This window comes from Dermochelys coriacea, chromosome 4, assembly GCF_009764565.3.
Source record: "Dermochelys coriacea isolate rDerCor1 chromosome 4, rDerCor1.pri.v4, whole genome shotgun sequence".
In the NCBI taxonomy this organism is placed as follows: Eukaryota; Metazoa; Chordata; order Testudines; family Dermochelyidae; genus Dermochelys; species Dermochelys coriacea.
In genome coordinates, this window is record NC_050071.1 from 29,587,453 (window position 1) to 29,601,355 (window position 13,903).

The window sequence follows — 13,903 nt, forward strand, 5'->3', positions numbered from 1 at the left end:
AACTGCACGAGCTAAGCTATTTCCCACAATTTTCAATTCCTTTAACCTCTTATTATAGCAGCAGATCAACAGTCTTGTTATAGTTAAGAGTAAGATGAGGTTTCTGTTTAAAGCTTGACTCTTGAAGTTTTGGTATGGGAATGTGAGTTCTGTTAGCAGTCCAAATTTGGGGACATTTGAACAAGGGATTCCTGAGATAAAGTCCCATGAAAATAAAAACAGCTTTTCTTAAACTTTAGAGATTCTGACAACCTTTTTAGCTCACACATAAAAGTCAATCCAGGGCTCAGACTATTGGACCAGCGTCTCAAATGCTCAAGGTTATCCCAATAGAGTGCATGGCATCAACCAGCCGTTTATGGGAAATCAAATTAAAACTTTATTTGAAAAAGATTTTGCTTCTGCAATTAGGCTTCCTGCAAGCCGCATGTGCTAATTCTCACTCCTAATAGATTTCACTGAACACGTGCAAACAGAGGCGTTAACAGGATTGTTAGCCAGCAAAGTTTCATGCTAGTTGGTTAGCTCCAGGGGAAAAGTTGTGGTTCTTTGAATCTGACCCCCTACCTAGTGTCAGTTTGAGCCCTAGCTGGGGCAGAAATCTGGAAATGGGTGGGTGGCTTATTACTAAGATCTGTCAGGGTTTTTAAAAAATTATTATTATTTATTTAAAGTGCATGCTCACTGGCAGGGAATAGGTATTTTAAGGTGTGGAGGAGTGCGGGAAAATAGGAATGAGAGGGTTTGAGGCTGAACCAAGGGAAGGGGGATAAATGGGGATGGGAGGTAATGGTGGTGAGAGGGTTTGGGGGACTTAGGTGATGGAGAGGGACACTGGGACAGAGATAGATGGGAGTGGCAGGAGAGCGGGAGGAGAAGCCCAGGAGCACCCATCAGCCCCATATTTTCCCTTTCTCTGTATGGCTGGATCTGGGGATCTGAGCCCCTTTCTCTGCTCCCCCGCCCGCCCTTATGTGGGCTCAGAATCCCTTCCCCCTGTTGGTGACTGAGCCATAGTCCCTGTCCCATGTGTGTGACAGGATGTGGGGAACCACACCCCACTGTGGAGGGAGCTTCCAGCATGCACCAAGAACAAGTGGCTGATATTGGAATAGGATCTGAGAAGGGGTATGCTGGACACACATCAGAAATTCTCTTCCTGCCCGGGGCGGGGGGGGGGGGAACACCCACTATATGAATGGATCAGTTGACACATTTCAGGGCTATTGTTATAGGCTGTATTCATCCACATTGAATAGCCTTTCACTGGAGAACATCTCATTGAGATGAATGAGCTACTGAACACCTCTTTGAATATGCAACTTTAAAGAAATCTGGGCAGAAATCTGAGAATGAACTGTAAGCATTTGGGAGAAATCTTACTTTGAAAAGGTTTTTTTCTTTAAAAAAACCCAAATAAACCATCATCTGAGTACAACAGAATATTCAGAAGGTGCTGAAACTATTTTTGAAAAGTATAAATTGCACATGTGAATTCTCATTGGAGAGAAAGAATGAAGAGGAGTTTGTATCTGCAGCGAGGGATGGGTGTATTATGGGGCCCTATATGGAAATGGGTATTAGGGGAGAGAAGAGGGGTTGGGGGGCTCAGGTGAGGGGGGAGGAGAATATGAGGGGTAGCAGAGGAAGTTGGGGGTTTATGACTGGTTGGGAGACTACTGCCAGTTCTGAATTCTTCCCTCTGCAGGGGTCTGAGCCCCTCTCCCTGCCTACTGTGTGTTCTGAGATATGGGGGATCCAGATGTTTAAGCCCCTCCATGTGAGCTGCGATCTGGAGTGGGGGGATTGAAGGTAACACAAATATAAATATCTGAAATCCAGAAAATGAATAGGTATCGCTGCTTGGGATTGATAATGGGATCTAGCCGGTGTGTGGGGGAGGGGCAGACTGGATGGACCTGGGGCATGGCTGGGGAAGTAAGCTGAAGCAGGGACAGGATTCCCAGCTATGGGTGAGTAGCAGGAGTGAGGAGCCCAGCTCCGTGTGCATCTCGATCATGTAACCAAGGTAGCCACTAGCTTTCCAGTAAACTGCTTCCAGTGATATGTACGCACAGTAGGGTTGCCAACTCTCCCGGGTTGGTGGGAGTCAACCGGAATTGGCATTTATCTCCGAGTGAGTATTGTAAGCAATCACAGAGATTTTAATAGGCCGCTAAAAGTCTGTTTGGTGACGCAGCGGGGCTAAGGCAGGCCCCCTGGCTCCGCACAGCTCCTGGAAGTGGCCAGAATGTCCAGCTCCTAGGCATAGGGTCAGCCAGGGGGTCTCCAGGCACTGCCCCCACCCCAAGCGCTGGCTCCCCAGCTCCCATTGTCCAGGAACAATGGCCAATGGGAGCTGCAGGGGTGGTGCCTGCAGGCATAGACAGTGCGCAGAGCCCCCTGTCCCCTCCACCTAGGAGCCGGACATGCCAGCCACTTCTGGGAGCCACATGGAGCAAGGGCAAGTAGGAAGCCTGCCTTAGTCCCGCTGCACCACTGACAGGGAGCCGCCTGAGGTAAGCGCCGCCCAGTTGGCACTGTACCTCCTCCTGCACTCTGAACCCCTCGGCCCAAGCCCGGAGCCCGCTCCTCCACCCCAAACACCTCATCCCTGGCCCCACCCCAGATCCTGCACCCCCAGCCAGAGCCCTCACCCCCCTCCCCGCACCCCAACCCGCTGCCCCAGCCCAGTGAAAGTGAGCGAGGGTGGGGAGAATGAGCAACAGAGGGAGGGGGATGGAGTGAGTGGGGGGTGGGGGCTTGGAGAAGGGGCAGGGCAAGAGAAAGGTTGTTCGGTTTTGTGCAGTTAGAAAGTTGGCAACCCTAACACACAGCAGCATAGGGCAGGAGACAGCAAGGAGAAACTTTTTTACATGTTATTGGCTTCTGCAGTGACAACTAATGACTCAATGGGATGGGAAGGGGAGAGAGAACTGGAAATGTTGGCAGGGGAGCTACATGTTGCAAGGAGTGGTGTGGCAGAGGATGGAGAAGAGAGACACACCAGGCTTCTCTCATGCCCTTAAAGTTATTGTAACAACCATGTATTAAAATTGACAAGGTTTTGAGACATAGACCAGAGATTTATCTCACCGGTTCTCTTAGCAACTACACATTGTAAGCATTTCAAAAACTGACCATTATTCCCATTTCACTGGAACAAAATGTCCATGAGAGGACAAGAGCACTGAGGAATCCCATAGCAACCACGTGGCCTAATGGAAAGACTACCTGACTGAAACTATTTGTAGTTCTGCCACAGGCCTGCTGGGTGACTTTGGGCAAGTCACATCACCTTTGTGTGATTCAGTTTCCCATCTGTAAAATGGGGATAATGTATAATGCCGAAAAGCACTGTATAAAACTAGTTTTTTTTTATTATCTAGCCACAGTATCACATGAACTGTAAACCTAGGTGAGAACTACAGCTGCCTAAATGGCCACTAACTTCTATCAACAAACATTTCTCTTTCTATTAAAAAAAAAACCCTAGCAAATTGAATGGCAAAATCTTTAACACAGAGTTAAGGTTGCCGAGTGATAACTCATGCCCTTCCAGAATGTTGATTTAGCTAAACTGAAACTTCTGAAAACCAGGAAATACAGAGTAAAGGTAAACATCCATCCAACCTTAACTTTTCCCTCTTTGTGCCATGCTCCACAAGGCCCATAACACTCTGCCTTTTCACTGTGATGGACAGGCACTGCTGGCACTTGCCATATGTTCAAACTCTGAGCCCACCCCCCTGACAGAATACTACACTTGTAAAATTCAGCAAAAACTTCATACCTTTCTTCAACCCATTCACACACACAGGATGCCACCTAAACCTGTGCTTTACCCTATACTTTAACCTTTGCTTTACCCTCCCCATCATTAAATCCACAAACTGCTTTCATATTTCACCTCACCACTGATAATACCAATGGCAAGAAGACCCCAGTTCCCTGCTGCTGATATAGTCTATACAATTCTATGTTGAAATGATGAAGACTGGAACCTCAAGGTACATATGCATCTCTTTCCTTTGATAACACACAAGGGAATACTCAGAGGCAGATCTCCTCAGATCACAATCACAGCTCTTCCAAGCTGTTCAAACTTATTCCTCCACCAATTCAATACAGCTACACCTAACCCAATCAATGCTGCTGCACTGTATGCAGACAATTTCCAGTGGCTATTGCCAGCTCTAGGGGGACAGTTAAGGTTGCATAGGTGTTTACCATAACTCTGTATTTCCTAGTTTTCAGAAGTTTGAGTTTTGCTGAACTTGACATTCTGGAAGGGCACAAGTTATTACTGGGTGACCTTAGCTCTCTGCTAACGAAGTATGGCAGCAAGGTAGATTGTAAAAGCTCAGTTAATGGAACATCATCTAAATGTGCCCTAAAAAGAGATTTACATAAGGAAAACCAAAACACAGTTTAGGAAGATCATTAGAATTCCTATCAAGTAGCAGGAATAGTAGTAACTTCTATTTAACCAGTATAATTAAAACCTTTGAGACTAGCATTTTATCTACAAAGGTATCCTGGGGCAACAGCAGTTTATGTAAAGTAACAATCAGACACAACATAAAACAAAATTAAAGTCAAAAAGAAAAGCTTACAGCAATTATTGATCAAAGAAACAGCATTCTGTGATTTTAAAGACAGGTTTCAGAGTAGCAGCCGTGTTAGTCTGTATTCGCAAAAAGAAAGGAGTACTTGTGGCACCTTAGAGACTAACAAATTTATTAGAGCATAAGCTTTCGTGAGCTACAGCTCACTTCATCGGATGCATTTGGTGGAAAAAACAGAGGAGAGATTTATATACACACACACAGAGAACATGAAACAATGGGTTTATCATACACACTGTAAGGAGAGTGATCACTTAAGATAAGCCATCACCCACAGCAGGGGGGGGAAAGGAGGAAAACCTTCCATGGTGACAAGCAGGTAGGCTAATTCCAGCAGTTAACAAGAATATCAGAGGAACAGTGGGGGGTGGGGTGGGGGGGAGAAATACCATGGGGAAATAGTTTTACTTTGTGTAATGACTCATCCATTCCCAGTCTCTATTCAAGCCTAAGTTAATTGTATCCAGTTTGCAAATTAATTCCAATTCAGCAGTCTCTCGTTGGAGTCTGTTTTTGAAGCTTTTTTGTTGAAGTATAGCCACTCTTAGGTCTGTGATCGAGTGACCAGAGAGATTGAAGTGTTCTCCAACTGGTTTTTGAATGTTATAATTCTTGACGTCTGATTTGTGTCCATTCATTCTTTTACGTAGAGACTGTCCAGTTTGGCCAATGTACATGGCAGAGGGGCATTGCTGGCACATGATGGCATATATCACATTGGTAGATGCGCAGGTGAACGAGCCTCTGATAGTGTGGCTGATGTGATTAGGCCTTATGATGGTATCCCCTGAATAGATATGTGGACAGAGTTGGCAACGGGCTTTGTTGCAAGGATCGGTTCCTGGGTTAGTGGTTCTGTTGTGTGGTGTGTGGTTGCTGGTGCTGTCGTCATCATGAATAGGTCGGAGTATGAACAAGAGGCTACTAGGCAGCTCTCCAACACCACTTTCTACAAGCCATTACCCTCTGATCCCACTGAGAGTTACCAAAAGAAACTACAGCATTTGCTCAAGAAACTCCCTGAAAAAGCACAAGAACAAATCCGCACAGACACACCCCTGGAGCCCCGACCTGGGGTATTCTATCTGCTACCCAAGATCCATAAACCTGGAAATCCTGGACGCCCCATCATCTCAGGCATTGGCACCCTGACAGCAGAATTGTCTGGCTATGTAGACTCCCTCCTCAGGCCCTTCGTTACCAGCACTCCCAGCTATCTTCGAGACACCACCGATTTCCTGAGGAAACTACAGTCCATTGGTGATCTTCCTAAAAACACCATCCTAGCCACTATGGATGTAGAAGCCCTCTACACCAACATTCCACACAAAGATGGACTACAAGCCGTCAGGAACAGTATCCCCGATACTGTCACGGCTAACCTGGTGGCAGAACTTTGTGACTTTGTCCTGACCCATAACTATTTCACATTTGGTGACAATGTATACCTTCAAATCAGCGGCACTGCGATGGGTACCCGCATGGCCCCACAGTATGCCAACATTTTTATGGCTGACTTAGAACAACGCTTCCTCAGCTCTCGTCCCCTAATGCCCCTACTCTACTTGCGCTACATTGATGACATCTTCATCATCTGGACCCATGGAAAAGAAGCTCTTGAGGAATTCCACCATGATTTCAACAATTTCCATCCCACCATCAACCTCAGCCTGGACCAGTCCACACAAGAGATCCACTTCCTGGACACTACGGTGCTAATAAGCGATGGTCACATAAACACCACCCTATATCGGAAACCTACTGACCGCTATTCCTACCTACATGCCTCTAGCTTTCATCCAGATCATACCACTCGATCCATTGTCTACAGCCAAGCGCTACGATATAACCGCATTTGCTCCAACCCCTCAGACAGAGACAAACACCTACAAGATCTCTATCATGCATTCCTACAACTACAATACCCACCTGCTGAAGTGAAGAAACAGATTGACAGAGCCAGAAGAGTACCCAGAAGTCACCTACTACAGGACAGGCCCAACAAAGAAAACAACAGAACGCCACTAGCCATCACCTTCAGCCCCCAACTAAAACCTCTCCAACGCATCATCAAGGATCTACAACCTATCCTGAAGGACGAGCCATCGCTCTCTCAGATCTTGGGAGATAGACCAGTCCTTGCTTACAGACAGCCCCCCAATATGAAGCAAATACTCACCAGCAACCACACACCACACAACAGAACCACTAACTCAGGAACCTATCCTTGCAACAAAGCCCGTTGCCAACTCTGTCCACATATCTATTCAGGGGATACCATCATAAGGCCTAATCACATCAGCCACACTATCAGAGGCTCGTTCACCTGCGCATCTACCAATGTGATATATGCCATCATGTGCCAGCAATGCCCCTCTGCCATGTACATTGGCCAAACTGGACAGTCTCTACGTAAAAGAATGAATGGACACAAATCAGACGTCAAGAATTATAACATTCAAAAACCAGTTGGAGAACACTTCAATCTCTCTGGTCACTCGATCACAGACCTAAGAGTGGCTATACTTCAACAAAAAAGCTTCAAAAACAGACTCCAACGAGAGACTGCTGAATTGGAATTAATTTGCAAACTGGATACAATTAACTTAGGCTTGAATAGAGACTGGGAATGGATGAGTCATTACACAAAGTAAAACTATTTCCCCATGGTATTTCTCCCCCCCACCCCACCCCCCACTGTTCCTCTGATATTCTTGTTAACTGCTGGAATTAGCCTACCTGCTTGTCACCATGGAAGGTTTTCCTCCTTTCCCCCCCCTGCTGTGGGTGATGGCTTATCTTAAGTGATCACTCTCCTTACAGTGTGTATGATAAACCCATTGTTTCATGTTCTCTGTGTGTGTGTATATAAATCTCTCCTCTGTTTTTTCCACCAAATGCATCCGATGAAGTGAGCTGTAGCTCACGAAAGCTTATGCTCTAATAAATTTGTTAGTCTCTAAGGTGCCACAAGTACTCCTTTTCTTTTTGTGATTTTAAAGAAAATTTCAAGTTTCTTGTGAATGTTTACAGTCTGAGGTGCTTATTAAAATCTCTTAATGAATGCAAATTAGTCCAATAAGACATACTAAGGATGTCATGTTTAGATAATATACTTTTAAGAAATTGTATCCTCTGTTGTTGACCTTTCAGATTATTTGTACATGATGTGCATTAATGTTCACTAAAAAAAGAGGGTTAGAGTGCTAAGTTCATTTTCTTACTGTTGGCCAAATCAGGACATAGTCGCCAGAGATTTGAGTAATACTGTACCGCTAAACCCAATTGAGTCACTTGTTTAGACTGGGGTCAAAAGCCAAAATTAGATTAAAAATTAGTGCTGATCAAAAAATTTTTTAAGAAAACATTTTACATCTTAAAATGATCGTTTTTAAAAATCAAAATGTTTTGTGCAAAAATGTGCCTTTTTCCATTTGCTTCTGAAATTTTTATCAAAACATTATTGAAAACATTATTAAAATGGTATTTAATAGCAATACAATACAATAAAATATTAAAACATTCCGAGATGTTTTGAAAAAGAATTTGTTTTGAACCCTTTGAAACAAAACTCTGAAATTTTAGGTTTTCAGTATTGGATGTTCCTTCTTACTTTAGTCTGCATCATCATGATGAGTAGGGCTCCTTGTTTGTCATGGAGGTCACGGAAAGTCACGGATTCTATAACTTTTTGCAACCTCCATGACTTCTGCGGGGGGCAGCTGGCTTGGGGACCAGCTGATCAGGTGGCCCCAGGGACAGCCTCACTGGCTGCTGCCTGGGCAGCCAGCTCCGGGGACTGCCTGAGCAGTGGCCAGTATGGCTGGCCCCTGGGACTGGCTGAGCAGTGGTCCCTGGGTGGCTGGTGCAGCCGCTGTCTGCAGCAGTTCCCAGCCGGCCAGTGCAGTCACTGCTGGCAGCCCCTGGCAGCTGGTGCCACGGCTGGTCCCTGTCACCATCAGCAACAGCCCCACCGTGCTCTCCTCCAGGCTTTGCCCCCCAGCAGTGGCCCCTTTAGGTGCTCCCCCCAGCAGCGACCCCCTTAAGAGTTAGTCAGAGGTATTTATAGTATAAGTCATCGACAGGTCACAGGCCCTGAATTTTTGTTTATTGCCCATGACCTGTCCACAAATTTTACTAAAAATATCCATGACTAGATCATAGCCTTAATGATGAGTGCTGAAAGGACTTGGTATCGAGATATATGGGAGGTGGGGACTGCTAATGGTTTAATTATAAAAGTGGGAACAACACATTCATATAATACTACATCAAAGAAGCTCTCCTAGGAACATATCTTGTTATACTAACTCCTTATGCAGAGACATGATCATAAGGCTGTTCTGCTTCATAATTAGACTTTTGTTCCTATTTCACTATATACTTTTCTTTAATTTATTATTTCAACATTGCATTATACAGCTTATTGATTTTTCCTATGAGATTTTCTACTAATACAAATATTGATCCAACTTATTTAGATTTTTTATTTTAAGATTTCCTTTGGTTTCAGAATAAAGATGAAAACCAGTTGCAGGTGCTTAATATTGAAATTGTGATGCTCCTGTTAATTACAGTGACTTTGAATATCTAGAGAGGTTTAGGGAATCTTCACATCAAACTCTTTTTGAATAATATTTTTAGCTTTTGAGACATTTGATATATCAAAAGATGTTTTTATGATACACATTAAACATAATTCCAGTTACAGTATGTAAAGTTTGTGGGGAGGGAAGAAAAGATAAATTAAATCCAGCCTTCTCTATAAAAAGTTATATGAAATAGATACAACATACATGCTCCTATCTATGTGATGAATCGTAGAGCCTCATATGCAGTCTACCTATGAATCCATTTCCTTTGGGACTAATTTTAATATTTGACCTTTATGAACAACTTCAGCAAATACCATTTAAAAATGTTTCCTTCTCTTCCTCCAAATGTGGAATCTCCGCTCAAAATTATGATAGCCCAGAATGGACCATGGGTAACATTTTCACAAGTGCATAAGTGATTTAGGAACCTAAATCCTATTTTCAAAAGTGACACAGTCACTGAAGAGCCTAAGTCTCATTGAAAGTCAATGATACATAGACTGTATTATCCGATACATAGAAGATACTCAAGTATAGTTCATCTGTATGAAAATGTGACTTTTGTAGAGCTTCCAAAGTCAATGAGAAATATGCCAGTCTATTGGCTAAGTATTGGCTGCACAAATTAAGGGTCCAAATTTATTAACACTTATTACCTAGTACAAGCTATGATTCAGGAAAACATGTATACATCCCTATTCAGAGAAATACTTAAGCACATCCTTAACTTTAAGCATATGCTTAGCTTCCATTGACTTCAATGAGACTTGAAGCACACACCTAAGTTAAATATATGCTTAAGTGCTTTCTTGAATCAGGACCATAGTGCTATGGGATTTCACATGGTACTAAGCACTAAAGGCCAGATCCTGGGGCATAACTAATTGGTACACTGCGCGTGGCAGAGGTTTGTGTGCAAAAGTGTCTGGCCAAGAGCTGCGATAACTCAAACTGGTAGTAGGGATTGGGGGGGAGGGAAGAGACCCTAAATTGAATCTTTGCCATTGGAAGATGACCTTTACATTTGTTAGGCTGGTCAGGCTGGCTTTGGAAACATAGTCTGATAGCAGTGTAGTACATACTGGCCTCATCATACTATCGAAATTAGTCCTACCTTCAGAAGTATTTACAGACCCTAAGCAGCTTAAAATAGTGGGTTTGGGCACGATGTGATGAGATTTTAAAATATCTTTCTAAAAATAAAACAGTTATTAAATGTACAGTCCTTACAAGTTATGTAAAGGGACAAATTCTACATATAAACAGGTGGGACTCAATAGACTTCAATGAAGTGTTGCTATCTTGTTTTATTTTTTTCCTCTCAGTTGGTTTTGCAGCACATTAATAATCTTTTCTGCTACATTTTGGTTGTGTCTTCCATCTTTTGATTCTTATCGAACTGTTAATTGATAACTTATTTTCCATGTACAGGAATGAATTTGTAATAATTCTAATCAGTAGCTTATAAATTAAAATATATCCTTATAGTTATTTGGTTAAATTCTTTTTATCCCGTATTGTACATGGGTTTTCCATTCTAAAACAGAAATCAGTATCAGTTTACAAGGAAAAATCCCCCAATGAAAATGGCGGTACTGCATGGCTGTCATGATAAAGCATGGAGATATCTTTGGACTAAGTACAGTGTTTTGTAGGATCCTTTCAGAGATGCAAAAAGTTGGCTGCTCCTTTAGTTTTTCTTCTTCTGAAGAGGATATCCCTGTGACTGGTGTGCAGTCAGTGTTTTCAATTTTTGTTTTAATTTATTAGTGCATATTTCTATGTATGGCAGGGCATGCTCAGAAATGTTCCCTCAGTAAAAGGTTCCTCAGCTGCCATGAGTCTGAGGGTATATCTGTACTATAGTCAGAGGAGTGATTACAGCACAGGCTGACATACCTGCGCTAGCTTTAATTTAGCTATCATGCTAAAAATAGCAGTGAAGCTGTAGCGGCATGGACTTTGCTTTGGGTTGTACAAGCACCTTGGGGACCTTTGCTACATACTCACCTTGCTAGCCTGCATCGAATCCTGTACTGCTACATCTTTACTTTTAGCCATGCTAGCTAAATTAAAGCTAGTATGGGTATGCCAGCTGGTGCTGCAATCACACCACCAACTGCAGGGTAGACATATCCTGAAAAACTTATAAAGTGATAATTCAATGTGTAAATGTCACCCTTCAAAACCTTTGTTATATTAAACATTATATACTATACTTTAAGCCTCTTTGTTTGAAACTCCTCTCTCAAAAATCATTTTAGGATAGTAATAGTGACAAGCCATTCTCTGGGGTTTGTGTTGATGGAGAGAACATGCAAAGAACTTTTGTGAAGCCCGCTCTAGGGCTTCCCACAATTTCTCTGCAGTCAGACTACTCTCCTTGGCACCTCAAAGGTGGCAGGGAGGAAATACAGCTATGGGCCCTGCTGTTCCACTTGCTTTCCTAACCCACAGAAATATTAGCTGCATGGTGGAGAGCAGATTGCACAGTCCCCACTATTTGCCGGGCTGCCGTGAGGCAAAGTTGCTTCTTCAGCCCTTTTGAGTGTGGTGCAGTGATTGGGACATTAACTTGGATCATTGCAGCTAACATAACTTGGTTCCTGACATGATTCAGTGTAGTATGTCTTCTGTAGATAATAAACGTGCTAGTCAAATTGTTTTACCATAAAACCACTAATACTTTCTACATAGTTACCCCGATCCTCAGATATGTGTAGCTGCTTTACACTGTGTCACTGGTGCGTAGTAAACCTGAAAGTGGTGTTAGCAGCCAGCTTAGGGGGGATGCCTATTTGGTGTAGAGCCAGGGTAATGACTCATACCATCCTCCTCACTTGGGTCAACCTAGGCAACATGCTGCCTTGTGATCCTCAGCTGCAGTAATGGCCTCTTGGGTCTATTGGCTGCTGGTATAAATTAGAATAACCCTCACACTGCTCTAAATTAGGGCAGCGTACTGGTCCAGTGCACTGCTGAGCCAAGAGTAGGAGGAACACAAAGGTTTTTTAAAGACCCTCCCCAATCCTTCTGAGTTTAGTCACAGCTAAGGCTTGGGGCCAAAATGTCCACTTTTCCTTATTTTGGTCAAATTATCTTGGTGGCCGTATGTCAGATTACTTCTCCTTTGTGGTCTTTCAAAAATAAACTAACCTTAATGAGACTGACCTTATGTTTATTTTGTTTAAATCCTTTGATTCACTGCCACTACAAGGACATGGTTAATAACACATAAGCACTGCTTTCTCTGAATTTTTCTCTTATCTTTCTTCTAAACAGGCTTTCAAGTTTTCTTCTGTGGAGAAACTTGACAATACTCTGACCTTCTTATTGAAAAGCAATGTGTCTGCTTATGAATTCAGTGCTTTCCCGAATGAAGTGCACCATCAACAAGCTAGTGAGTACATTCTCATATGCATTTATTTGTACACTACTGTTGTAGCAATTGCCTATTTAAGACATGTTTTGGATGTACATATAGTGGCTATTAGTGAAATGCAGAAGCCTTCATTAAGGACACCAATAACCAGTATATCTGGGATATCAACACAAACTACTATTTAAGGCCCAAAATCAAAATCTTGGATGAATTCATTTAGCCATTTTATGTTCCTGACACATTTTAAAATATATTGCAATAAACAGATGGTTTTTCCTCAGTTTATGCTTCTAAAGTATCACGTTGGGTGTTTGCAGGATGTCTGTTAGCCCTCAGTTTCTCCAAGAGCCTTGCTGCAAAGTTAGAAGCCCAGAAAATACAAGTTTTCCCTTTTCATATAACTGTCAGTTGTGTGAGGTATAAGTTTGAGGCATCAAAATTATCCACAAGAAAGGAATGCACATTGGAAAACATAATCTCAACTATGTATATAAAATTATGGGGTCTAAATTAGCTGTAACCACTCAAGAAAGAGATCGAGGAGTCATTGTGGATAGTTCTCTGAAAACATCCACTCAGTGTGCTGCGGCAGTCAAAAGAGCTAACAGAATGTTGGAAATCATTAAGAAAGGGATAGATAATAAGACAGAAAATATCATATTGCCTCTATATAAATCCATGGTATGCCCACATCTTGAATACTGTATGCAGATGTGGTCACCCCATCTCAAAAAAGATATATTGGACTTTGAAAAGGTTCAGAAAAGCGCAATAAAAATTATTAGGGGGTATGGAATGGCTGCCGTATGAGGAGAGATTAATAAGACTGGGACTTTTCAGCTCGGAAAAGAGACAACTAAGGGGGGATGTGATAGAGGTCTATAAAATCATGATTGGTGTGGAGAAAGTAAATAAGTGTTATTTACTCCTTCTCATAACACAAGAACTAAGGGCCACCAAATGAAATGAATAGGCAGCAGGTTTAGAACAAACAAAAAGAAGTATTTTTTCACACAACGCAGAGTCAGCCTGTGGAACTCCTTGCCAGAGGATGTTGTTTAGGCCAAGACTATAACAGAGTTCAAAAAAGAACTAGATAAATTCATGGAAGACAGATCCATCAACGGCTATTAGCCAGGATGGGCAGGGATGGTGTCCCTAGCCTCTGTTTCCCAGAAGCTGAGAATGGGCAACAGGGGATGGATCACTTGATTATTACTTGTTCTATTCATTTCCTCTGGGGCACCTGGCATTGGCCACTGTTGGAAGACAGGATACTGGGCTAAATGGATCTTTGG

The 13,903-nt window shown here is 42.7% G+C and overlaps 1 protein-coding gene across 2 annotated transcripts in view; it reads left to right on the plus strand.

The window, feature by feature from the left end:
- Positions 1–13,903, plus strand: part of BANK1 (B cell scaffold protein with ankyrin repeats 1) — a 284,727-nt gene that overhangs the window by 91,736 nt on the left and 179,088 nt on the right. For both annotated transcript variants that reach the window (XM_038401089.2, XM_043513193.1), the window contains exon 7: positions 12,506–12,623. In XM_038401089.2, the coding sequence (XP_038257017.1) occupies positions 12,506–12,623 (118 nt within the window). The remainder of the gene's footprint in view (positions 1–12,505; positions 12,624–13,903) is intronic.